This window comes from Notamacropus eugenii, chromosome 5 (assembly GCF_028372415.1).
Source record: "Notamacropus eugenii isolate mMacEug1 chromosome 5, mMacEug1.pri_v2, whole genome shotgun sequence".
In the NCBI taxonomy this organism is placed as follows: Eukaryota; Metazoa; Chordata; class Mammalia; order Diprotodontia; family Macropodidae; genus Notamacropus; species Notamacropus eugenii.
The window spans coordinates 5,876,487-5,903,483 of NC_092876.1; the positions used below are offsets into that span (position 1 = coordinate 5,876,487).

A 26,997-nucleotide genomic window follows, 5' to 3' on the forward strand; every position below is an offset into this window, starting at 1 on the left:
AGTTGCCAGATCCTGTGTTGTCCTGACCTTATTTCCACAGTACTCAAATTGTTTCTTTCTAGCTGCTTGCAGTATTTTCTCCTCGATCTGAGAACTCTGAAATTTGGCCACCATATTCCTAAGGAGTTTCTCTGTTTGTGTCTCTTTCAGGAGGTGACTGGGAATTCTTTCAATATTTATTTGACCCTCTGATTCTACAACATCAGGGCAGTTTTCCTTGATAATTTCATGGAAGATAATATGACTATTTTTGACTTCAGGCACAGCACTCTATCCATTATGCCACCCAATCTGCCTCTTTCAATTAGGGGTATTTGTCTTTCTCTTTGCCTGAGATCAGGATTGTTGTCCATTCTCTTTTTACTTTAGCGAAGCATCATAAAATCTGCTCTAACCCACTGTTGGAAACATGCATGTCTTTCAGTTGGAAGTGCCTCTCTTAGAAACAACATATTGTTGGATTCTGGTTTTTAATCTATCCTGCTATCCCTTACTATTTTCTGGGTGAGTTCATCACTATCACAATTATAATTGCTAACTCTGTAGTTCCCTTCATCCTATTCTCTTCTATTTATCCTTCAGTTTTTTACCCTGTTCCCTCTTCATTTCCCCTGCTTTGCTTCTGATCATTAACCCTAACTTCCCTGAATATACTCTCCCTCTTACCCCTAGCCATTCTGTTACTCTTTCTCCTCCTACTTGCCCATGTACATATATGCACACATAGATTTAGATATACACTTCCTACCTTGCAGCATTTGTTCACCTTCCATTGGAAAGTCTTCCTTGAAATTTTTTACGTTTAATTTCACCAATTTTTCCTCTTTCTTCCCTGTCTCTCAGTGTATCCCTTTTTCACTCCTCCACTCTTAAGACCATCCCAACACAATGAATGCATAACTATTTCTTCTGAGTAATCTTCTAAATATCCCAATGATCATCAAGTTCTTAGTTTTTCCCAACATAGGAATGTTAACAGTTTAAACTTTGCAAGTCCGTTATGATGTCTCACTCATATTCACTTTTTTTGCTTCTCTTGAATTTTGTGTTAAATGTCCTACTCAGCTCTAGAGTCTTTAAGAGGCCTTAAAAATTCTGTTTCATTAAATATCCATTTGTCACATGTAGAATTACACTAAGCTCTGCTGAATTATTTTTCATCTTAATCCTACCTCCTTTAACTTCTGGAATATCATATTCTATATTCTCCAGTCCTTAAAAGTAGTGCCTAGTTAATTTTATTAATCCAGATTTTTGGCTCCATGGTATTTGAATGATTTTTTTTTTCTGGAATTACTTTCTTCTTGACCTACAAGTTCTAGATTTTTAAAAAAATATTCCTAGGACTTTTCATTTTTGGCTTCCTTCCAGGATATGACCAAAAGGTTCTTTGAATTTCTGCTTCACCTTCTGGTTATAATAGAACAGATATCCTTTCTATTTTCTTGATATCAGACATCTAAGCTCTTTTGGTTTTTTATGATTGTTTTTAGGGAATCTGATAATTCCTAATGTCTTCCTGATCTGTTTTTCTAGGCCTCTAGTTTTCCTATGAGATATTTCACATTTTCTTCTCTTTAAAATTTTTATTGTGTTGTTTCTAGATCACTCATGGTGTGATCACATTGCAATTAACCAATTCCAATTCTGAAGGGATCATTTTCTTCAGGGAAATTTTGAACCTCTTTTGAACATTTGGACAATTCTGATTTTTAAGGATGAGTTTTTCAGTATTTCTTGTGACTCTTTCACTAAGCTGCTTTTCCTTCGGTCATAATTTTCTTCAATTGCTTTTATTGATTTTCCTAATTTTCCTCTAACCTTCTCATTTGATTTTTAAAATCTTCTTTTGTTCTGTATTATTCTTTTTGCGTTCTTCTTGGAATTCTTGTTGGGCTTGTGTCCAATTTGCCTGTTTCTTCGTGGCTTTGCTTATACTCACTGGGATCAACCTCCTCATTTCAGAGATGACCAACCTGAGGAAAGAGAGGTTGTTCTTTGCCCAGAGTTACAAAGTCAGAGAGCATCTCAGACAGGGTGTAAACTCAAGGCTTCCAGATAGTAAACTCAGTGCCCTATAATTATAACATACTGCCTTACTCTACACTATTTTGAATAGCAACCTCAATTATTAAAAAATGACTTCATTGTCCAAACCTTTTAACCAAATACTCTAGTATGACGCTTGTGACCCAAGCAGTGATAAGAATAAAGACTCAAAGAGTGGTTTAAAGCTTTCAAAGCAATGGATAGATATTCTCAAATGTGATCCACACACCAACACAGAGATGTGTTACTAGCATGCACATCCTACAAGAGATCGGGAATGTTAAGGCACAAGCTCAGTTTTCACGAGAATGGTTTCGGGTCAGGAAATGGTGAGGGCTTCTTGAAACCACCAAGCTCTCACGAGGCCCCCCAGACAACAGCTGGGAATTGAGGGAGTGAGACACGAGTTATCTTGTTTTCCCCCTGTTCTCAGTGGAAACTTGCTGGGGAGAGCATTCCCCCCTTGAGACTGGTCCATGGTCTGAGCACACCTTTCGTTAATTCACTAAGGGGCTGACAGCATGCACAGTCCACGAGTTAACTATGCAGCTGGGAGAGCTTAAATGGGGACAGGAAAGCCTGAGAGGGGTGTTGTTTTTTTTCTTTCTCCTCAGGAAGGAGGACGCTCCCGCAGAGAGAACTCACCCTGCATGCTGACATGTAGCTTGTATCCGGAGTAAAGCCTACACCTCTGCTTCACTCTGGCAGTCTCTTCTCTTATGTTTATCTGGCTGATCCCCAAAGACCTGAGATAGGGAAGAGAACCCGGCAGCCCATGCCATTAGGCAGGATAGGGGAAAACTGAGGCACTGACAGTCTAAGTGATTTTTCCTTGGTCACACAGCTAGGAAGTGTCACAGACTGAATTTGAACTGAGGTCTTTTTTTTCAGAGACAGTATTGTGTCCACTGTGCCACATACTATTCCATAAATAAATTTCCAACAGTTCCCATAATATTTCCACAGAATTTTTTGTGTCAACAGAAAACAAAACAGGAAACCAGTGGGAATGACTGTTGGTTTTATGGCATGCGAATGTTATGGAATATTATTGAGAAATGAAAATCAATAGTATGTCAGAGAAAAAATTATCACATTTAAAGGGGTACATGCACAGTAGGAAATCTGGGATGTCTAACACTGTGCTGAAGCCAGAACTGCATCTGAAAGTCTTTCCAGAGTGATTATATTCATAAGGTTTCTTTCCAGGGTGGATTCTCTCTTATTCAGCAAGACTGGAGCATTGTCTCAAATATTTTCCACATTGATTAAATTAATAAAGTCTCATTCCACTGTGAATGCTCTGATGTACAGCAAGAGCCAAACTACATCTGAAGCTCTTTCCACACTGACTACAGTAATAAGGTTTCTCTCCAGCGTGTATTCTCTGATGTAGAGGAAGACTGGATCTCTGTCTCAAAGTCTTTCCACAATGATTCCATATATAAGGTTTTTTTCCAATGTAGATTCTCTGTTTATCAAGAGAATAACTACATCTAAAATTCACACACAATGATCACATTCATAAGATTTCTTTCAAGTATGGATTCTCTGATGTGCAGCAAGACTGCTCCTGCCTCTGAAAGCCTTCCCGCATTGATTATATTCCTAAGATTTCTCTGCAGTATGGCTTCTCTGATGTCGAACAATGTGGTGCTTCTGTTTAAATGCCTTTCCGCATTGATTACATTCACAGGGTGTCTCTCCAGTGTGGATTCTCTGATGTACACTGAGACTGGATTTACATATGAAAGCCTTTCCACATTGATTACATTCATAAGGTTTCTTTCCAATGTGGATTCTCTGATGTACAGCACGAGTGGAGTTGCATCTGAAAGCCTTTCCACGTTGACTACATTCATGAAGTTTATTTCCAGTGGGGATGCTCTGAGGAAGAGTCAAGCTTTGGTTGGAACAGAAATGCTTTCCACATTGATTACATTCATAAGGTTTCTTTCTAGTGTGGACTCTCTGATGCACAGCAAGATAGGAGCTGCATCTGAAAGCCTTCCCACATTGATTACATTCATAAGGTTTCTCTGCAGTATGGCTTCTCTGATGTCGAACCAAGTGGTGCTTCTGTTTAAATGACGTTCCGCATTGATTACATTCATAGGGTGTCTCTACAGTGTGGATTCTCTGATGTACAGTAAGACTGGAGCTGCATGTGAAACCCTTTCCACGTTGATTACATTAATAAGGTTTTCCAGTATGGATGCTCTGATGACAAGTTGGAACTAAAATGCTTTCCATATTGATTTTATTCATAAGGGTTCTTTCCACTGTGGGTTCTCTGATGTGCAGTGAGTCTGGAGCCGGATCTGAAAGCCTTTCCACACACTTTACATTCATAAGGTTTCTCTCCAGTATGGCTTCTCTGGTGTACAGTAAGAATGGATTTCCATCTGAAAACTTTTCCAAATTGATTACATTCATATGGCTTCTCTCCAGTGTGGATTCTCTGATGTCCACTGAGAGTGGAGCTGCGTCTGAAAGTCTTTCCATATTGATTACATTCATAAGGATTCTCTCCAGTGTGGATTCTCTCATGAGCAGCAAGGGTAGAGTTATTTCTGAAAACCTTTCCACACACATTACATACATAAGGTTTCTCTCCAGTGTGGATTCTCTGATGTACTCTGAGCCTGGAGCTACATATGAAAACCGTTCCTCAGTGATTACATTCATAAGGTTTCTTTCCAGTATGGATGCTCTGATGATAATTAAGGCTGTAGCTGCATTTGAAAGCCTTTCCACATTGATTACATTCATATGGTTTCTCTCCAGTGTGGCTTCTCTGATGTTGAACAACCTGGTGCTTCTGTTTAAATGTCTTTCCGCATTGATTACATTCATAGGGTGCCTCTCCAGTATGGATTCTCTGATGTACATTGAGACTGGAGCTATATCTAAAAGCCTTTCCACAATGATTACATTCATATGGTTTCTCTCCAGTGTGGCTTCTCTGATGAACACTGAGACTGGAGCTGCATCTGAAAGCCTTTCCACATTGATTACATTCATATGGTTTCTCTCCAGTGTGGCTTCTCTGATGTCGAACAACGTTGTGCTTCTTTTTAAATGTCTTTCCGCATTGATTACATTCATAGGGTGCCTCTCCAGTGTGGATTCTCTGATGTACGGTAAGACTGGAGCTGCATGTGAAACCCTTTCCACATTTGTTACATTCATAGGGTGTCTCTCCAGTGTGGATTCTCTGATGTATGGTAAGACTGGAGCTACATATGAAAGCCTTTCCACAGTGATTACATTCATAAGGTTTCTTTCCGTTATGGATGCTCTGATGATAAGTTAGGCTGTTGCTGGATCTGAAAGCCTTTCCACATTGATTACATTCATATGGTTTCTCTCCAGTGTGGATTCTCTGATGTCCAGTGAGACCGGAGCTACATATGAAAGACTTTCCACAGTGATTACATTCATAAGGTTTCTCTCCAGTGTGGCTTCTCTGATGTCGAACAACGTGGTGCTTCTGTTTAAATGTCTTTCCACATTGATTACATTCATAGGGTGTCTCTCCAGTGTGAATTCTCTGATGTACGGTAAGACTGGAGCTGCATGTGAAACCCTTTCCACACTGATTACATTCATATGGTTTCTCTCCAGTGTGGATTCTCTGATGGACACTGAGACTGGAGCTGCATCTGAAAGCCTTTCCACAGTGATTACATTCATAAGGTTTCTTTCCAGTATGGATGCTCTGATGATAATAAAGGGTGTAGCTAGACCTGAAAGTCTTTCCACATTGATTACATTCATATGGTTTCTCTCCAGTGTGGATTCTCTGATGGACACTGAGACTGGAGCTGCGTCTGAAAGCCTTTCCACATTGATTACATGCATAAGGTTTCTCTCCAGTGTGGATTCTCTGATGTAGAGTGAGACCATATCTTCTTCTGAAAGACTTTCCACATTGATTACATTCATAAATCTTTTCCCCAACATGAATTTTCTCATGTCTAGTAAGTTGACTCCTCTCAGTGAAGGTCCTACTACACTGACTACAAGAATAAGATTTCTTGACAGTGTGGCTTCTCTGATGTACAACAGAAAAGGAGTATTCTCTGAATGTTTTATCACTTTTATGACACTCATGAGATTTATTTCTACTATGAATTCTCTGATGGGAAATGAGGGACAAATGTGGCCTGAAGGCCTGTTCACATTGCATGCATTTATGTCGATTGTGGCTAGAATGAAATTTTGGATGGTGAGTGACTGATAACTGTTGCTTAAAGGATTGACCACATTCAATGCATTCATAATGTTTCTCTCCACTTTGAATTTGTTGATGGTCAACGAGGTTTGAATTATCAGTGCAGGCCTTCTTCCTTTCATTAGGTGTAATTCCCATTTCTCTGGGATGACCTTTCTGGTGTCTAATTAGCTCTGAATTCAACCCGAAGGTCATCTCACATCCATTACATTGATAATTTTGCACTTCCAGAGGCTTCCCAAGAGACTCAATAGGCCTTGCCTGTCCAGTAGAGCTTTCAGTATATTTCTGATCCTGTGAACAGCCATTCCCTGATACCTTTCTCTTGCAGTGAATTAGGACTGAACTTTGTCTGAAACTCTTTCCATCTTCATCAGATTCACAGTGACCCTTTTGTTTTTTCTTGATCTTCATATGAGATTCACAGATTTCTCTCCAACTGAAGTCAGAGTGGCCATTACTCATGAATCTTGGCTGCTGTGATGCTTCCACAGAAATACTCAGCTTTGAAGCAGATTTCCTGATTTCAAGCTTGGTCTCTCCATCTGAAGGAAACAAAGAAATGTATTTATTCCTTCTTTATGAACACAAACAGATATAAAGAAACATATGCTCTACCTCCTTTGATACAAAGTAACAAATTAGTAATATATTTCCTACTTTTTTATTATGTGTTTAGTTATTTGTCTCTGTGTAGAGACTATTATATGAGCAATCTTTCAAACAAGTACCCAGTGGAAGTAGGATACTTGGCATGCCTGTAATATCATTTTCAATGCCTTGCTACAGAACTATGAGTTCAAGCCCAATGAACAGTATGAGAAATACACTACAAAATGTAATTTGAGTTCAGACATTTTAAAAATACAATTGTGGTGGAATTTGTTTACAGCTATAATGTTTTTCATATCCACTATAAATTCACTGTGCTTATGAAAAGTGATGAGTATTATTTTGTACTCAGCTGTTTCAAAAATAGTTTCTTTGAGAAGGTATTGCTCAGGTCCCTGATTATAGGCAGAGGACCAGTATCTCACCCTGGAATAGAAGGCAACTATTGTCAAGTAGCAGGACTTGACAATGATCCCTGACCCAGACTTCCCCCATCTCTCCCTCACTGCATTTCTCAAGGCCAGTTTTTTTGTACTTTCTATGGGCTTAGGGATCTTCCTGCTCCTCTTTATTGATCAGCTTTGATGGCTTATCACAGTCCTTCTTTGTAATCATTCCTTAGCAATTTCCAACTTTGTGTGCAACTTTGCTTATATTATCTTTTGATCCACAGAGAAGGCATTTGTGGCTCACATCCTAAATATTCCCACTATTTCATTCCCTAGGACATCAACAGGCAGAGTGAAGTTCCCTGCTGATAGGTTTTATTTCCTCTTTTCTGTTCTCATGTCTAAGAGCACAGAACTGCCAGTCTTGTTTTTGTACTCAACTGAGGCATGCTCTATTCTGGTCTAAGCCATCATTCTTTTAGGACAGCCATTATCTCTTGCCTTGGGAAAATTTTGCATTTGATTCCTTCTGCTTCCCATTGGAAAAAAAATAGGAAAACCACAATCCTTCCAATGAACATGATTTTAAAAATCCATTTCCATCCCATATGCAAAAATAGTATTTCTTTAAGTATGTCATCCTTCTCCCTGTAGGACTACTGTTCCTATTGTAGCCCCAGCCATTTGATGGCTGATCAACCCTTTGAGTCTCCACATTAATGGCCCAAGGGGTTTGGCCTGAAAATTCTCTAATAGGACTTGCAGAAGAAAACAGTTGCCCAATTAATTGTGGGTATGTTTAACCAAGTAAAATAAATGTAAATATACAATCTTATTTAATTGCATAAATTTAGTACGGGAATATAAAATATGATATTACATTACATAAACATAGAATAATTTATAAGTTTATCAATTCAATAATGCAAGTGCACCACTCTTTTCCTCCAGAACAATGAACATGTACTCCTCTTAAGCACAATAGTTCTTCTGCAATGATTCCAAACTCATGATCAGGTACACAATACTTTGCAAATCCATGCAGTGATTACATCAAATGTGGACCACTTCTGATTAGGTGCAGTATGTTCCTTCAGCTTCTCAACCTGACATCAAATTGTTTCCCAGTCCCTCAGAAAAGTTGGAAATTCAACTGTAAATTGAATCCCATGCATGGTCCCAGTCACGCAGCTGGACTCATTTTCTTTCTGACACTACACCAGAGTACTCCTCTCATTCTCAGGTCATCTTGTAAGCGTGGCTCATCACCAGGTAATCACCAGATGGAGATCTTCCAAATACTGACATGGATGGCAGTCTTTTTGGCAACCATGAACACCTTCCAAGTGATGGTGGAATCATCATGGACTATCACAACCATTCCACAAAGACAGTCCTTATATTGGCCCTCATTGCACTCTTCAGGCTTTTTTCTGAGCTGAACTTCTCTGTTATATATGTTGCTAGTCTTCAGTTGAGCAAATTGTCCCTCCCTCTTTTTTAAACACCAGTACATAGTTATGGAATAAAGCAAGCATTTTTATAACAAAGTACAAGAAAAAAGATGTCTGTGTGTGAAACCGTAAATCTGCCATGCACAACTTCCTATTCCTTTCAAATATATGAGAAAATTGTCAAGTAAATTATTTTCTTTTTCTTCCCTCCCCTACCTTAAAGATGGCTACCATTAGACACAAATATATATAGAAACGTATATAATTATATGTACATATATATATATAAAATTATTCAACACATACTTGTATTTCTAAGTTATATCTCTGGATGTAGGAAGTACCTATCTTCCCATGGCCTTTATACTTATTTGGGGTATTTATAAAAGTCAGTATAACTTATTCACTGAAAGTCATTCTATATTTGGGGGGGGAGCAGGTGGTGAGTGTAGAGGGCATGAGACAATAGAGGTTAAGATATATGCCCAGGGTCTCTCATACAGTTAGTAAGTGTCAAATATTTAAGGCCAGATGGAAACTTGGGCCCTCCTCACTTCAGATCCAGTGCTGTATCCAGTGTATCACCTATCTAGCCCTCAAACTCATTCTGAAAACAAAAATGCTGTTCCTCTATATCATATTCTCTTGGTTTTGCTCATTTCACTCTTCATTATTTCATGCAAGATTTTCCTTGATATTCTCCAGTCACTGAACTCATCATTTCTTATAGCAAAGTTCTTTATAATTTCGATCATGACCATAGACCACAACATGTTTAGCTAACTGGGCAGATTTCCAAAGAAAGTGGTTGGCAACAAAGGTCAGTCATTCAGAAAAGTTTTTGTGAGGCTATAGCTGGTGTGCCCATGGTACAAAGAAGAACTCCCTTTCAAAGTTCATTTTAAATAAAATTAAGAAACAAGAAGGAGGAATGCATTGGGAGAGGGGGAGGTAGAATAGGGTAAATTATCTGACAGTAAAAAAGATGTGAAAGACCTTTTACAGTAGAGCAAAAGATGGTGAAGGTGGGGGAAGGGGGGAAATGTTACTCTCACCAGATCTGACACAAAGAGGGAATAACATCCACACTCATTGGGGAGTATCTTGTCCTACAGGAAAGTAGGAGAGGTAGGGCAGAAGAGAAGCAGGGGAGGGCTGATGGAAGTGGGAGCAGATTGGGGAAGATAAAAGGCAGAAGCAAACCACTTGTGAGGATGAGGAAGGTGAGACAAGAGAGAATGAGAAAAATGTGGGAAAGAGGATGGAGGGAAATAGGAATGATAAACTTTGAAAAAATTGTGGCAGTAGGTTTCTCTGATCAAGACCCCCTTTCTCAAATATAAAGAGAACTGAGTCAAATTTATAGGAAGTATTCAAAATTATCTATAGTCATATGAACAAATGCTCTAAATCACTATTTATTAGAGAAATGCAAGTTGAAAACACTCTGAGGGATCACTCCAAACCTATCAGAATGGCTACCATGACAGAAAAGGAAAATGATACATGTTGGAGTCAATGTGGAAAACTGAGACACTGAGGCACTGTTGGTAAAGTGGTAGTGATTCTACTGTTGTCAAGCACAATTTGGAATTATGTCAAAAGGATTATAAAAGCCTCTCTGCCCTTTGACTAAGCAATACCACTACTAGGTCAGTTTGTCAAAGAGGTTGAAAAAGCAAAAAAAAATATACTGTAGCTATACACATAGAAACATTTATAGCAGCTCTTTTAGTGGTAGCAAAGAATTGGAAACTGAGGGGCTGTCCATCCATTGGAGAATGACAACCAATTGTTGCACGTAATTGTGATCAAATACTGTTGTGTCATAAGAAATAAAAGAGCACGATGTTTTCAGAAAACCCTGAAAAGGTTCATATGGACCGATACAAAGTCAAATGAGTAGAACCAGAAGAACACCGTATACAGGACCAGCAATATTGTAGGATGATCAGCTGTAAATCTGAGCCAACTGCTTTGCTCAAAGAGCACAAAAAATTGTTCTCAGCAAATCATCCAAGGAAATTTTGAAGGAAAAGCCTGTGTCTTGAGAAAGAACTGACTGAGTCTGGTTGAAGAAGGAAACATACTTTTTCTTTTCATTTTTCATCTGTTTTCTTTCACAACGTAATGTGGAAATATGTTTTGCATGATTGAACATCTGTAGTCTGTATCAAATTGCTTGCCTTCTCAGTGAGTGAGTGGAGGTTGGGGTTAATAAGAGAATTTGAAACTCAAAAAAATTTTAAAAGGAATGTTAAAAATGGTTTTTACATTTAATTGAAGGAAAATAAGATAGTACTTTTGCTAAAAGAAAAGAAAAGTTGTATATATAAAGATTGTTTCAAAGAACCCAAAGTAATAGTGCAACTGACCTTCAAATACTTTTATCATTTCATACAACCCCTCTCATTACCCAAAAGAAAATAAGTCTTTTTCTATAATGACTAGCAATTCATTATTCATCCCATTGACTAGATAGGGAACTAAAAATGAAAAATAGACAAGTCTTAGCAAGAGAACTTGCAAACTGTCTTCCTAGTTCCCAGCTCCTCCATATACAAGGCAATACTCTCCTTGCATCCTGATCATCAAGCCAAATACACAACATTCACAATAGAGATTTGGGCCTGAAGTCCAGAATGCCTGAGAGTTCCAGAGGCAGCTCAGAACCTTCCTGCCAATGTGATGCTGGGCAAGTCACAGTACTTTTGCATGCCTTGGTTTCCTTATCTGTAAAATGAGGATCATAATAGCACCTACTTCCCACTATTCTTATGAGAAGCAAATGAGGTAATACTTGGAACACCTTGGTACAGATGAGGCACTACTTCATTGTGAGCTCTTCTTATTATTTTTTACTATTTACTCCTTTCAACTCAGTTCTCCTTCTTGAACAGCCATTCTCTTACAAGGCCCTAACTGTTACTTCAGTCCCTGGAATCTGGTTGTTGTCCTTCATCTTCAAAGATGACCAAAATGGCATCACCATTGTAAAGTGAAATTTCAGTGTGTCTTACTGTGGCTGATCAGACCAACATGACCTAGGAATGCTCTACCACAGGTTAGGCACAGATAGTCTATGTGAATATCCCAAATTTGTGCATCCTGCCTTTACTTTGTGCTGTCTGAAATCTTCTTTGGTCAAAAATCACAGCACCCTTTCTGATGTGGGCACACCATGCTGAGTGGGCCTGTGTCAGTGACTCCCATGTTACAGAGTCAAATCCAAAGTTCTTGAGAGAGACTTTGAGAGTGTCCTTGTACTGTTTCTTCTGGCCACCATGTGATCACCTGCCCCATGCAAGTTCTTCATAACATAGTCTTTTGGCAAGCATACATTTTGCATCTGAACAACATGGCCAGTCCATGGGAGTTGCACTCTCTGAAGCATAGTTTGAATGCTTGGCAGTTCAGCTTTAGCAAGGACTTTAGTGTCTGGTATCTTATCCTGCCAGGTGAACCTCAGAATCTTCCTAAGACAGTTCAAATGGAAGTGATTCAGTTTCCTGGCATGACACTGGGAGAATATCCATGTTTCACAAGCATATAACAATGAGGTCAGCACCACAGCTCTGTAGACCTTCAAGTTTTCTAGTCAGTCTAATACCTCTTCTCTCCCAAAACTTTCTTTGGAGCCTCCCAAAGACTGAGCGAGCTCTGGCAACACATGTATCAACCTCATTGTCAATGTGTACATCCCTGGAAAGTACACTACCAAGGTAAGTGAACTTATTCACAGCATTCATAACTTTTCCATTTGTTGTCATGATCCATGTATGGATGGTGCAGTTGTGGCTGATGGAGCACCTGGAATCTAGTCTTTCTGTGGTCACATGCAGGTTCTGCCTCAACCCTGCTTCCTGTCTCCTTTTTTTACCTCATACCTACAAGGAGTTACCTTTGTCCAGTTCTAACGTGGATGGCACCTGAGCAGAGCCAATACTGGAGATTCCAAAGGTTGCTGGAGGGTGTCCTGCTATGGGACACCTGGCAATCAACCACCCATCTCCATAAACTGATGGTGGCAGCCATCTATATGGATCTGGGGAATGATTCGCCAAAAATGGAGACAAAGACTGGATCATACAAACCATAAAGGAACTTGGCTTGGTGACATAAGCAAGCCTCAGCATTGGATTACTTCAAGTTAAGACACTGGCACTCCTGTCTCCTCACATGCTGAATAATGAAGAGAGAAAATCAGGAACCCAAGTTGCTAGGGTCCACTGCCAATTTTGGTAACACCATCTCAACTGGGCAAAGACTGTGGCAAAGCAATCCACTGACACCTCCCTAACTGATTCCTTATCTCAGCTTTTCCAGGTCTTTTCATTCCTCTCAGGCCCTCCCATAGGGCTCACTCCCACCAACCCTCTCAGTTGAGAACCTGGCCTCATATTTCACTAAAACAATTGGACATTTCCTCTGAGCTCTCTTATCTCATGCTAATCTCATGCAAATTCTTTTCCTCCTTTACCCCAGTCTCTGATGAAGAGGGGGCCAGATGTTCCTCCAGCATTGTACCTACTTATCATCACTATTTTCTCAGAAATTTTCAATTTCTTTCTTTCCACTGGCTCCTTCTCAACTGCCACAAATGAAATCATATCTTCTTGGACCTCAAAAAAGTCCTCCCTTTGAGATGAGCACTGTTAGAATTTTACTCTCATCAGATTTGACTCAAAGAGAGAATAACATACGCAGTATAGAAATCTAACTTACCCTACAGAAATTTTGGAGGGGCAAGGGGAAAGAGGAAAGAAAAAGGAGGGGGTAGTAGAAAGGAGGGAAAAAGGAGTAAAGGAAGAAAGGGAGGGTATGATAGGAGGGAGGACAGATTGAGGGAGGCAGTGCTCAAAAGCAAAATTCTAGTGAGGAGGGAAAGGGAGAAAGAACAAAAGCATATAAATAGGGGGAAATAGGATGGAGAGAAAGACACGGATAGTAATCATAACAGTAAATGTGAATGGCATGAACTCTCCCCCATAAAACCGAGGGAGATAGCAGCGTGGGTTAAAATCCACACTCCGACAATGTGTTGTGTACAAGGAAAACATTTGAAGCAGAAGGATACACACAGAGTAAAGATAAAAGGCTGGAGTAGAATATATTATGCTTCAGTTGAAGGAAAGAAGCAGGGCTAGCAAAAGCAAGAATAAATCTAACTAAAAGAGGTAAGGAAGGAACCTACTTCCTGCTAAAAGATACTACAGGCAATGAAGTTATATCATTCCTAAACACATGCACGAAGTAGTATAGCATCAAAATTCTTACAACAGAATTCATGGAAGTTCATGGAAGAAATAGAGAGTAAAACTATACTGGTGGGGGACTTCAGCCTACTCCTCTCAGAACTAGATAAATCTAAGCACAAAATCAACAAGAAAGAAGCTAAGGATGAAAAGAGAGATGTGGAACACTTCTGGAGAAAACTGAATGAAGATAGAATGGAATATGCCTTTTTCACAGTGCTACAGGGCACCTACACAAAAACTGACCATGTATTAGGGCATAACAGCCTCACAATACAGTGCAGAAAGGCAGCAATATTAAAGGCATGATTTTCACACCATGATTCAAGAACAACTACATGTAATAATGGGACATAGCAACATAGACTAAAAGTGAATGGGAAACAAAGTAGTGTAATCTTCAAGAACGATTTGGTCAAGGAAAAAATCATAGAAACAATCAATAATGTCATCCAAGAGAATATCACTAAGGAGACAACACACCAAAACTTATGGGAGGCAGCAAAAGCAGTTCTTAGGTTAAGTTCTGTATCTCCAAATGCTTACAGGAAACAATACAGAGAGAAGAACTAATGAACAAAAGATAGGAAAAGAATGAATAAAAATCCCCAATTCAATGCCAAATTAGAAATTCTGAAAACCAAAGGTGAGATTAATAAAATAGAAATTAAGAAAACTATTGAAGTAACAAATAAAACTTAGAGCTGGTTTCTTAGGGAAAAAAACAATAAAATAAGTAAACCTTTGTTAATTTTATTTTTAAAAGAGAGAAGAAAACCCAATGACCAGCATCAAATAGGAAAAGGCTGGATTCACCACCAAGGAAGAAGAAATGAAAACAATAAGTAGGAGCTATTGGGCCCAATTATATGCCAATACATTTGTCAGTCTCAGTGAAATGGATGAACATGTACAAAAATATAAACTTCCAAGGTTAAAAGAAGAGGAAATAAAATACTGAAATAACCCCATTTCAGAAAATGAAACTGAATTAGCCATCAGTGAACTCCCCAAGAACAATGGCTAGGGCCAGATGGATTTACAAACTAATTCTATCAAACATGTAAAGAACAATTACTTCCAGTATTATGTAAACTATTTGGGAAAATAGGCAAAGAAGATGTGCTACAAAATTCTTTTTATGGTACAAATATAGTGCTGATACTTAAACTGGGAAGAGCCAAAACAGAGAAAGAAAAGTAGAGACCAATTTCCCTAATGAATGCAGTTGCAAACATTATAAATAAACTATTAGAAAAGAGGTTACAGCAGCTGATCACTAGGATGATATATAATGACCACGTAGGATTTATTCCAGGAATGCAGGGCTATTTCAACAACAGGAAAATTATCAGCATAATTGACCATATCAACAACAAAACTAAGAGACATCATATGATTATTCCAATGGATACAGAAAAAGCTTTTGACAAAAGCAAGCACCCTTTCCTATTAAAAACCATAGAGAGCAGAGGAATAGTCTTCCTTAAAATGAGAAGTAGAATCTACTTAAAACCATCAGCAAATATTTGTAATGGGGATAAGCTAGATAGATGCATTTCCAATAAGATCAGGAATGACAAAACAATGTCCATTATCACCACAGTTATTCAAGAGGTAAAGGACCAGAAACACTAGTTTGAGCAAGAAGAGAAATAAAAGGAACTGAAGGAATTAGAATGGGCAAAGAAGAAAGCTATTTGTCTGCACGGGTTGTGATGGTACACCTTTAGAATCAAGTAAAAATTCAAATAAAAAACTTTGAAATAATAAATTTAGAAACGTTCCAAGATATAAAATAAACCCACACAGAGCATTCACATTTCTATATATTACCAACAAAGCCCAATAGCAAGAAATAGGAAGAGAAATTCCATTTAAAGTTACTGCAGACAATACAGAATATCTGGGAGTCTTCCCACCAAGACAAACTCAGGAACTGTAAGAACATAAACACAAAACACTTTTCATTCAAATAAAGTCTGATGTAAAAAATCAGAAAAATATCAGTTGCAGCTAGGTAAGGCAGAGCTAATATAATAAAAATGACAATTTTACCTTTGATAATTTACTTATTCAGTGCTATACCAATCACATTAACAAAAAATTATCTTATAGAGCTAGAAAAAAGTCATACCAAAATTCATCTGGAAGAATGGTCAAGAATATTTAAGGAAATTTATGAAAAGAAATGCTAGGGAAGGAGGCCTAACCAACCTAGATCTTAGAATGTACTATAAAGCAACAATTATCAAAACTACTTGGTACTGGCTAGAAAATGGAGGGGTAGATCAGTGAAATACATGACACAGTAGTCAATGACTAGAGCAGTCTACTGTTGGATAAAACCAAGGACCCCATCCTTACCCTTCTTATGCTTATCCTTCTGGGGTAAGACCGCACCGTTTGACAAAAACGGCTGGGAATACTGGAAAACAGTGTGGCACAAAATGAGCATAAATCAGCATGTGACACCATGTATCACAATACTCTGCAAAGTTACAGGATTTAGATATCAAGGCTGATACCACCAGCAAACTAGGAGAATAAGGAATAGTGTACCTGTTAGATCCATGGAGAAAGGAAGAACTTATGACCAACTAAGAGGGAAAGAACATTAGGAAATGCAAAATGGATGATTTTGATTCCATTAAACTGAACAGGTTTTGCAGGAACAAAGCCAGTTCAACCAAGATTACAAGTGAAGCAGAAAGCTGGGAAATAAATTTCAAAGTCAATGCCTCTGGTAAAGCCCTCATTCCTCAAATATGTAGAGGACTGAGACAAATTCATAATGATACAAGTCATTTCCCAATTGATAAATGGGGAAAGGACATGAACAGGCAGTTTGGGGAGGCAGAAATCAAAGCTATGTATAGTGATATGAAAAAAACTCTCAATCACTATTAATTAGAGAAATGCAAATCCAAACAACTCTAAGGTTATCGCATCCCACATTGGCTAACATGACAACACAGGAAAATGATAAATGTTGGAGAAGATGTGAGAAAATTGGAACAGTACTGCATTGTGGGTGAAGTTATAAACTGATTCAACCATTCTGGAAAGGAATTTGGATCTATACACAAAGGGCTTGTAAAACTACACACACCCTTTGACCTAGAAATATTACTTTTAGGTCTATATCCTCAAGAGATCATAACAATGGGAAGAAGACCTATATGTACAAAAATATTTCTAGTAACCTTCTTTGCAGTGGTCAAGAATGGGAAATCAGTTGATTTCCAACGTTCAAATGGGGAATGACTGAGAGAGTTGTGGTATAGGAATGGAATGGAATACTACTGTTCCATAAGAACTGAGGAGCAGGCAGACTTTAGAAAAACCTGGAAAGACTTAAATGAACTGATGCTGTCTAAAATGAGGAGAACCAGGAGAATACTGTACACACTAACAGCCACACTGTGTGCTGACTGACTTTGACAGACTTAGCTCTGCTCAGCAATGCAGGGATCTTAGACAACTCCAAAGACTCATGATGGAAAATGCTGCCCACATCCAGAAAAAGAACTCTGGAGTCTGAATGCAGATTGCAGCAGACAATTTGTTCTCTTTCCTTTTCTTTCTTCTTTCTCCTGATTCTTCCCATTGGTTCTCACACTTCTTTACAACATGACTCATGGGAAAATATGTTTAATATGGATGTATATCTGTATAGCCTATAATCAGATTGCATGCCCTCTTAGGTTGGGGGAAGAGAAAATGGGGGAGATATTTTAAAACTCACAATGTTATGATAGTGAATGTTGATAATTAAAAATAAATAAATATATTTTTAAAACTCTCACTTTCTCCATTCCTAGCAGACACTGCCCTACATCTGTCTTACTTTTCATGGTCAAATGCTTACAGATGGCCATCTACACTTGGGCATTACTCCTTACACTCCTTTACTCTTACTTCCTCCAAAACTCTGCATCCTGTCTCCCAATTCACTGGTCACATGAAGCACCTCCCTCCAAAGTGATTAGTGACCTCCTAATTGCTAAACCAAAGGTCCTTTTAATCAGTCCTCATCCTTCCTGACCTCTCTGGAGCTTTTCTCACCATCACTCACCACCTATTCTTTGATACTCTCTTTCCTCCAGGTTTCAGTGACACTCCTCTATTTGGGTTCTCCTTCTGTCATGTCCCAAACTAACCACATTATCTTTCTCCCAACCCTCCCATCTTGCTACTTTTCTAACACTATCCAACTCACTCTCCTGATTGTCCATGGTGATAATAGAGATGTCATCCACTGCTCACCATCTCTCAAGCTCGTATACCATCACCTTCCCTCCATTTTTAATCTTTTGGAAAATGCTGTTTTTCCATCTTGGTAAAACCTCTCACAGCCATCCCCACTTGTTTCTCAACACTACCAGCTTCTAAGTTCAGATTCCAAATACCTTACACCTGCAATGTTAAAAAAGCCTGCTGTTTGGTCTCACTGTCTTAAGTCACCTTGGATAACTCAGTGTTCTCCCCAGCTGTCAAATTCAACTTCCTAAAGCTCGCATCTGACTATATCACTGCCTCCTCAATAAACTGAAATGGCTCCCTAGCACCAGGATGACATAGAAAGTCCTATGCTGGACAGTTAAGGAACTTCATCATCTGCCCCTTTCCTCCCTTTCCACTCCTGCTTCATCTCATGCCAACTCCACATATGTTAGGATCCAATAGCAAAGACTCCTTTGTATGCCTTCAACAGAACAAATTATCTCCAGTCTACAAGGGCTTTCCCTGGCTGGCCCTCATGCCTGGAATGCTCCTCCTGCCTTCTCTGAAGCCCCAGATCAAGCCCACCCTCCACAATAAGGCTTTTCCAACCCTCCTTAATCCAAGAGCCTTCCCCCACTTGACTAGCTCCAGTTTCACCTGGACATAGCATGCTTTACATGGCTCTGTCCAGGTTCCCTTCCTCACTGGTCTGTGAGCTCCATGAGAGCAGGTGATGTACCTCAGAATTCTTTGAATCTCCAGCACTTAGCACACAGCAGGTACTTAATAAATGCTTGCACACTTGAAGAATGCCTAAGAAAAGGCCCATCTCAGACAGCCCAGGCCCCTTCTGGATTCCTTAAGGAGAGCTCCATGAACCAAAGTTCAAACAATAGATCTTATGGGATCCCAGTTTTATTCCTGGAACAGAGCTGAAAGGTCAAGGCATCCAACCCCTTCATTTCACAGATGGGGAAACTGAGCTTAGGGACTTTCCCAGGATCTTCCTGTGAAAAAATGTCTGAAAAAGAAAGGTAAGGCAGGTCTTCCTGCCCACAAGTCTGTGACATGTAGCTACCCTTGTGCTAACAGCCCTCACAGACCTGCTTTTCCCTCACTCACCTGCACAGGAGGTTCTGGGGTCTTCTTGTTCCAGCATCCATGGTGAACCCCCTCCTGCAAAATGGGACATCACATCTTCTCTGGGAGCTGGAAGTCCTGGGCATGGGAATAAGGAAGGGAGGAAAATGGACAAAGATGGTTAAGGCAGCTCTCTTTAGGGAAAGGGGGCATGAAAGGAGGGTGCCAGCATGCCTCAAGATCCTTGTCCATGATATTCACTATTGGAAACTTTTCTGGGGGATGGGAAGGAGATCATGTGGAAGCCAATTTGAAAGCAGAAAATTCTGTTTTCTCCACTTCCTTCCTACAAGCATGGGCTGAATCCACAGATTCTGTCATCTACAAAGTAAGAGGCAATTGCTAGTGTAGTGGAGAGGCAACTTTGGCCTGGGTTCAGGAAGCTGTGAGTTCATATCTGGTCTCAAAGAATTACTGGCAAAGCTCCCAAAGCAAGTCACTTAACCTCTGCTTGCCTCAGTTTCCTCGACTGTGTAATATCATCTGACTCACAGGCTTGTTAGCAGGATGAAATTAAATTCATGTTCAAGGAGAGGTCAGACTAGGTATATTCTCTAAGATTATTCTGAGATTCTCAACAGTGGTTTGATCTTTGACCTCAGGCTCCCTCAAACTAGAAAGGGACAGTTTCAGGGGGAACAAAGAAAACTCCTTGTTTTCTATCACACATTGCAAAAATGTTTCATGGAAAATCAGGCAGGAAGAGGACTGTCTCAGATACAGAAGATCTGCATTTTGGCTTTTCCTGTCATGAATAAATTCTCCATGTCCTGAACACTAAGAAGGGAATGAAGGAAGTTCTTTGGATGGTAGATTCATAGATCTAGAGGAAGTGTCCTTACCCAGGGAGAGCAGGTTCTGGGCATTCTCCAGCATGACCTCCTTGTACAGCTCTTTCTGAGGATTGTCCAAGAGGCCCCACTCCTCTGGGGTGAAGTCCACAGCCACATCCTTGAATGTCACCAGCCTCTAAGCCATCAAAAATCATAGGATGAGCTGAAAGAGACTCCAGAATTCATCTAGTATGACCCTCATCAATTTAGTGGAGGAAAGTGAAGCACAAAGAGATCTACCCAAAGGTCACACCCTTAATGAGCTTCAGAGCCAATACTTAGAACCACATTCATGAAAAACCCAATTGAATGTTGAGAACACCTTTTTGTATTTGCAGCTGGAATAAAGTTGAGAAATGGACTACTAAAAATTGTTTCTCCCTATGGACACAGAGAACTTATTTGATCTATCAGAGATACATGGAGATCTGTCAAGGAGAAAGGGAGAAGGTGAAGTGAAAATCCTCCCTTGTCATAAAAGGCATAAATCATGTGTGAGAAAGAAAGTTCCACTGATTTCAAACAGAACAGAGTGAAAGCCCCTTATCCCTCTCTTTCTCTCCCCCTGACCTAAGGCGACCCCTCACCCCCAAAGATGGGGACTTGGCTGACCCAGACCATGCAGCCTGAGGCTTTCTACTGGACCCTGGACCCTGTCCCAGCACCTGAAGCTGAGGATAGCAGCAGGCCTGGCCCCTGGAGACCTGCTCTGGGGCAGTGATAGAGGCAGCAGCCTTTGTGACCCCTAACCTCTTCAGCCCTTGATTCTCAAGAGACAGAAACTGCCCCTTGCTATGCCTGATGCCCCCAGATGAAGGAGAAAAGGAGAAGCCTGAAGGGACTGCTGCCCAACAGGAGTCTAGCCAAATGCAGCCTTGCAAGGAGGTTGCACAACCTGGTTTTCAGAAGATTCCAACAGGGAGAAAGATCATCACCCATCCCGCCTCGTTGAACACCAAAGTGAGGGCACTTGACAGCCACACAGATATTCAGAGCACCATTGCAGCCCTAAGTGTCAAAGAGGAAGAAAGCAGTAGCAGAAGGACCATTCAGCAGTGGATGGGACCCTGTCCAGCCCCCTGGATCCCTGGCCCTAAACCAAGGGATGAAGTGACCAGGAGGGCAGAAGTGATAGCTGAGTGCAAGGCACCAAAATCTGCAACTAGAGATGTGAGCTTCCCTAGACTACTGGGGGTCCATTCCAGTCCAGAATAAGAGTTGCAAGGGAGGCAGCAAGTGAGAGCCTGGCCAATATTCAGTGTTCAGAAAGGTGGGTTCTCATGGACTGCATTCCTGCAGGATCAAGCAAGAGATAGAGGAGAATCCACATCCAGTGCAAAATTAAAACAGGGTGGAAGAACCCTCAGCCTCACTAACCTCCTGACAGGAATCTTTAGCACAAAACCACCTTGTTCCTACATGGAATGATGTAGTTTGCCATCGGCAACACTGAGCAGAAACTCACAACCTAGAAGGGCATCTACACCTAGACTGAGGATGATGTTCCCTCCTTTCAGCACATCACCAAACTGGACTGGACACCACTTTAGGTAGGTTGTCCACCATCATCTGAACACTAGGAATCACAACCAAATTGGCCCATCCCTGGCCTCCACAGAAACCTGAGCCTCAAAGCTAAGCTCCCCTTGACTGTGGGAAGCTGCTTCTCCCAAGGGTCAACTCAGAATCACACTCAGGACGAAACTGAGCAGTATGAGACTATTTCCAGTGCAGGGAAAGAGACCTCAGTTTCTCTGTGGAGGGCTTCAGTGGCTCCAGGTATGAGGAGTTATGGCCAAAACATCTCCTGCCTTTGCCTTATGTTTGCTTTCATTTGTCAATGGCAAATATTCATTCATCATGATTATTTAGTTACAATGAGTAACCAAGAAGAGGAAAGGAGGTTTCCTTCACTTACTACAAAGGTAATACTTTATTAACCAATGCTTGGATTTGAGCAAATTCAGGAGAAAGTCATTGCCAGTCTTCTTAAGAGAATAAGGGTCTATGTAGACTCCTAGAACTCTGGAATTTGGGAGAGCAAGAGTCAAGACAAGCGGCTGTAGCTGAGTGAAAAATAACACACAAGACTGCTTGACTAGATCTGAAAATATTCTGATACCTGGCACAGCTCATTCATTTTTCCAACCTCTTAAATGGGGGACACATGGTTGGCCAATACGCCAGGAATCTCAAGCTCTCCCATCTCCCTTGGTTCCACTTCCATTATGTAGTGACATGACTCACCTTCTGTTATTTTGACTTATTCTCTATCATGCAGTTAAAATTCTTTTTACCTTTTCATCACTGTGATTTTTTCCTTCAAATACCAGATTGAGGCTTTATTGGGAATCCATATTTCAGTTTTCACTTCCTTTACTTCTATTATGTCTGTGCTGCACAGTTATGGAATTTATCCATCTTTCCTTCCTTTGGAGATTCCCAGGAATTTGTCTCTGTTCCCTTTTCACTAGGGTCTCTTCAGTCCATGCTCTCCCCTTCACTGCATGTTCTCTCACTGTGGGCTCTCATTGGAGAAAGGCATGCTTTTGTTGATTGATAATTGAGTACCTAACTTGCTCCCAACCAAACCTTTCAAGCTTCTTTCCTTCTATTCTGACCTCTTTCCTTCTCCATCCTCCCACATCCATCCTTTCCCACTGAGGGGTGGGGCCATGAACTTTCATGTATGGAGAGAGCCCAGCTGGCTCATTCCATTTCTGACATACCTGCACCACTTTGGGACTTAATCTGATTGACTTCTCCAGTGTGCCCAGCGTGCCATCCATACTGCAGAGTGTAGTGGACTGCCCGTGTCCCTATTCGGCTCGGTGATGTGGTTGAAGAAAAGAGAGATGGGATGTGGGAAAAGATAGACCAGTTCCCTTTATTGATCTGAGGGTCCAGGTATTTATAGACAGAAACTGCAAGCCTATGTGAGATTCTGCTCATCTCCAGTCCCAGAGATTTGGCCAGTCTTATTGTCTTCAAAGACTGTTAGCAGAGAGGACATCTATTTGACATACCCCTTGTTTTCTGTAATTCTCATGTTTGTCTCAAGGAGACAGCAACATCTGGGGGGCATGGAGAGCCATTCCTGATGATAATGAGCACAGTGTGAAAGAACAGTTTTCCTGAAGGTCTTTGCTGATCTTGTCAACAGCACTCCACCCTGGCCCTCAAGAGCAGAGAACTCCTTTGGATAAAGCTGCTGACTTGTCATCTCTGTCACCTTCACCAGTTGACTGGGAGCCTTTGAGGCCAGGGACTGGTTTTTCCTTCCTGTATATACACAGCAGGTAAGCCCAGTGTCCCTACCCTTTCTAAATGCTTGTGGCCTTCACCTAAGAACTGGCAAATGGGGAGGATTCAGAGAGACCTGGGAAGGCCTGTGACCCTGGAGCAGCAGCAGGAGGACAATTTCTTTTCCGCTGACAGCCCTGAAGAGGACTAGAGCTGGGGGAGCCTCAGGGCTCTGCTCCAGGCCTGGTCAGACAAGACTCAGGGTCAGGGATCCCTGGACCTTTAGTGGCTACAAGGGAGAGGTGGGTTAAAAGAAACAAAGAGTAAGGTGAGAAGGTGTGTGTGTGTGTGTGTGTGTGTGTGAGTGTGTGTGTGTGAGTGTGTGTGTGTGTGTGTGTGTGTGTGTGTGTGTGTCTGTATGTGTCTGTGTGTGTGGTAGGAATTGATAATGTTTAATATAAAATTTTGGAATAATCTCTTTGTTCTCTCTGAAGCAAACTCAGAGAGTGCCTCTTCCTATGTCAGCAAAAGCCAGCCAAGGCTGACTCTACATTCCTTAAGGAGACCTTTAACCTAAGACACTATCTTGAATAATGGGACGTTTTCCATATCTTAATATTTGTAGACCTACACTATGTTATGGCATGTTAATGGTAAAGAAAACACAGACATCTTAGGTCGTAATTTCTATTGAACTTTGTTTACCCTTTCCTATGTCAGTTATCTGTTTAGGGCAGGAAGCCTGCCACTCACTAGTGGTGGGATTTCCTTCTTTATCACCAAGACATGTGTTTACCCAGCTGGAATCCCAAGGCCTGACCAACATTGCTTTGTTAATTGTCCTGTCTCACTGAATTTATGATTTGCTCAGTTAGGAGAGTTCCTTTCTCATGGCAAAATGTATATCAGCCAGAAGATTTCTGCACTGGGTAGCCAGAACATTTCTGGCTCCATAATGCATTATGTTACCGTTGTCTTTAATAGGGAATTGATGAATTAATTAATTAAATCATAAAATGTATGCATTTGGCCTATTGCCTTTTCTTAACAAAGTTCTTGGTCAACAGAATGCAAAAGGATTGCAAGATAGACCCAAAAAGGCAGCAACTGGGGGATGGGCAGGAGCAGAGGTTAGTGCTGGAGATCCCAAAGTGCCTATACATCGCTATATTACACAGAAAGACAGAGCAAGGCAGAATGGTTACCATTTTTTTCACTTTTTGTAAAGAAACAACTCATATGTGAGGTATTACCAACCTCTTAGACAATCCTGGGTCCACAGAAATGGCCTCTATCCCTGACGTTGGGCAAGTCTGAGGAAGGACTGCACTCACCTGGGCTGGGGGGCTGGGTCTCCCAGGGGCCATTCCCTCTGGCTCCAGGATACTTGCCTGGGCCAGGTCTGGTCCTCTGCAGACTCAGCTGGGCAGGTTGAAGGATTCCCAGTCAGGAAGAGGTCTTTTTCCAGTCACTTTCAGGACCTACAGTAATTTAGAGAGGGTGGAGTCACACAGGAATTACAAAGGCCCTGCCCCTGCCCTCAGGGCAAAGACACCCAGGTGTGGGGGAAGGAAAGTCAGCTTTGGGAATCAGGATGGTCTGAACAAGAAAACTATTCCTCTCCCCCATTCTCCTACAAAGAACCAGGAGGCAGAAGGGGCTTAGGGATTCCAAGTGGCATGAGAATAGTCAGAGTCTCCAAGACTCCTGAGCCAGAGCTCTCCCTCCAACCTGCCCTCTGCCCTCCCTACCTCCCCTCTCCTCAACAAACACATTAACAGGATCTAAATTCTCCCTCATTACACCTGCCTCACCCAGATAACCACTTTGCTTATTCAACTGTATGCTCCAGGGGTTAAGTCTTGGGCTTTCTTTATGCTTGTCCAGCACCAGGCCCCCTCCATATGCCCAACCACCCACCCCCAACACACACCCCATCTCCCCCTCGTCTACATCTAGGAGAGAGGGTAGATAGAGAAGGTTGAAGACATTGAGGGCTCTGGGATGGAGCTGCCAGGAGTGATCAGGGGAAGCCTGAGAGGAAGAGACACAATCCTGGCTGGGACTCAGTTATCTGGCAGTCAGACTGAGGGTTTAGAAGAAATGTGGGGGCAGGAGGAGAGGGGACATCTGAGTGACAGAAGGGTTCCAGGAAGACAGCTGAGCCTGAGGGACAAAGGAACTGTGTCCTGGGTCTCGCCAGGGGCCAGGGGTGGGGGTGTGTGACCCCTGGGACATTCTTTGGAGCTTAGCCTTGGAGGCTGCTTATCTGAGTCCCAGGAGGGAAAGTGGAGGCAGGGAAGCAAAGGCCTAGGACCTGAGAGGGAGCCAGCAGGAGAGCCACAGGTTCAGGTAAGGGAGGCCAGGCAGGAGCCTTACTGCTGTTGACCTAAAAACTTGGTTAAAGAAAAGCTAACAGGCTAAATGCATACGTTTTAAAATTTAATTCATTAATTGATCAATTCCCCATTAACGAAAACGGTAACATAATGCATTATGGAGCCAGAAATGTTCTGGCTGCCGATACAAAGAATTGGGCAGCTTTAAATATGTTTTAGGACAAAGATGTGTTCTGTGTCCTTTAGATTTATGGTCTCCATAAGTCATTCACTAGACCATTAGAAAGGAATTTCTCAATTGCATAGGTTGTAAATACAATAAGATAACGGAGTTTGACAAAGTTGAACATGGAAATTACGACCCAAGATATCTGTTTTCTTTACCATTAACATGCCATAACATAGTATATGTCCAGAAAATATGAAGATCTGGAAAACGTCCCGTTATTCAAGATAGCGTCTTAGGTTAAAGGTCTCTTAAGGAATGTTAAGTCAGCCCTGGCTGGCTTTTGCTGACATAGGAAGAGGCATTCTCTGAGTTTGCTTCAGAGAGAACAAAGAGATTATTCCAAAATTTTATATTAAACATTTATCAGGTCCTGGGTCCTTACAGGGAGCCAGGGCTGCTGTTGGGACACTGGAACAGGAGACAGGACATTGGAGTCCTGAGGGGGAGGCTGAAGGGAGTCCTGCTGGGTCCCTATGGGGGAGGTCTGAAAGGTGGCAAGTGTGACTCAGTGGTGAAGCTGGGGAAGGCATCCCAAGGCATTTGGGAAGGGAGACTGAGCCCTGAAGAGAGGCAGGGACTGGGATCCTGCCAGGGAGCCAGCAATGGAGAAAGGAGGGCTCCTAGTAGCCCTGAAGGACACTGAGCACATGGTCCCATGGGAAAGAAACCCAAGCCAGCAGGAGCTGAGGGCTGCATGGCTTCCTGACTCAGATCTACCTGGGAGGTGCAGGCACAGAGCTGGCTTCTGCGAGGAACAGGGAGCTCAGCTCCAAAGGAAGTAGGAAGCATAATCACAGCTCCAAAGGAAGAAAGCAGCTGGATCTCAGCTCCATGGGCTTCCTCTTCCAGCCAGGACACTATGGGGGGGCTCTCTCAGTTTCAGAGCCCCGCCCTATCCATTCCCACTGAGACCTCAGGATCTTCCCTTTCCTCCAATGGCTCCCACAGTCAGCTTCCCAGACCCGACAGGACTCTCCTCCCCCAGCCCTG

The 26,997-nt window shown here is 41.4% G+C and overlaps 1 protein-coding gene, 1 long non-coding RNA gene and 1 pseudogene across 2 annotated transcripts in view; 1 reads left to right on the forward strand and 2 right to left on the reverse strand.

Moving 5' to 3' along the window:
- Positions 1-26,997, forward strand: part of LOC140508237 (uncharacterized) — a 41,324-nt gene that overhangs the window by 13,686 nt on the left and 641 nt on the right. The window contains exon 3 of the long non-coding RNA XR_011968352.1: positions 23,360-23,495. This is a non-coding gene — a long non-coding RNA (uncharacterized lncRNA). The remainder of the gene's footprint in view (positions 1-23,359; positions 23,496-26,997) is intronic.
- On the reverse strand, positions 624-4,242 carry LOC140503151 (uncharacterized; annotated as a pseudogene).
- On the reverse strand, positions 3,126-26,997 carry LOC140508228 (uncharacterized). Its single transcript, XM_072616013.1, has 5 exons — positions 26,725-26,997; positions 24,774-24,920; positions 20,206-20,332; positions 19,346-19,441; positions 3,126-6,831 (listed from the first exon to the last, which is right to left on the reverse strand). The coding sequence occupies exons 2-5, from the start codon at positions 24,804-24,806 to the stop codon at positions 4,721-4,723; spliced, it is 2,367 nt and encodes a 788-aa protein (XP_072472114.1). The 5' UTR covers positions 24,807-24,920; positions 26,725-26,997; the 3' UTR covers positions 3,126-4,720.

Excerpts from the sequence above, each read along its gene's own strand:
- LOC140508228 (XM_072616013.1), bottom strand. The coding sequence starts at position 24,806 with ATGGCCCCTGGGAGACCCAGCCCCCCAGCCCAG. Across the intron at positions 20,333-24,773 it reads GACCCAGCCCCCCAGCCCAG|AGGCTGGTGACATTCAAGGA; the intron begins GTGAGTGCAGTC and ends TTGATGGCTTAG. Across the intron at positions 19,442-20,205 it reads CCAGAACCTGCTCTCCCTGG|GACTTCCAGCTCCCAGAGAA; the intron begins GTAAGGACACTT and ends TCCCATGCCCAG.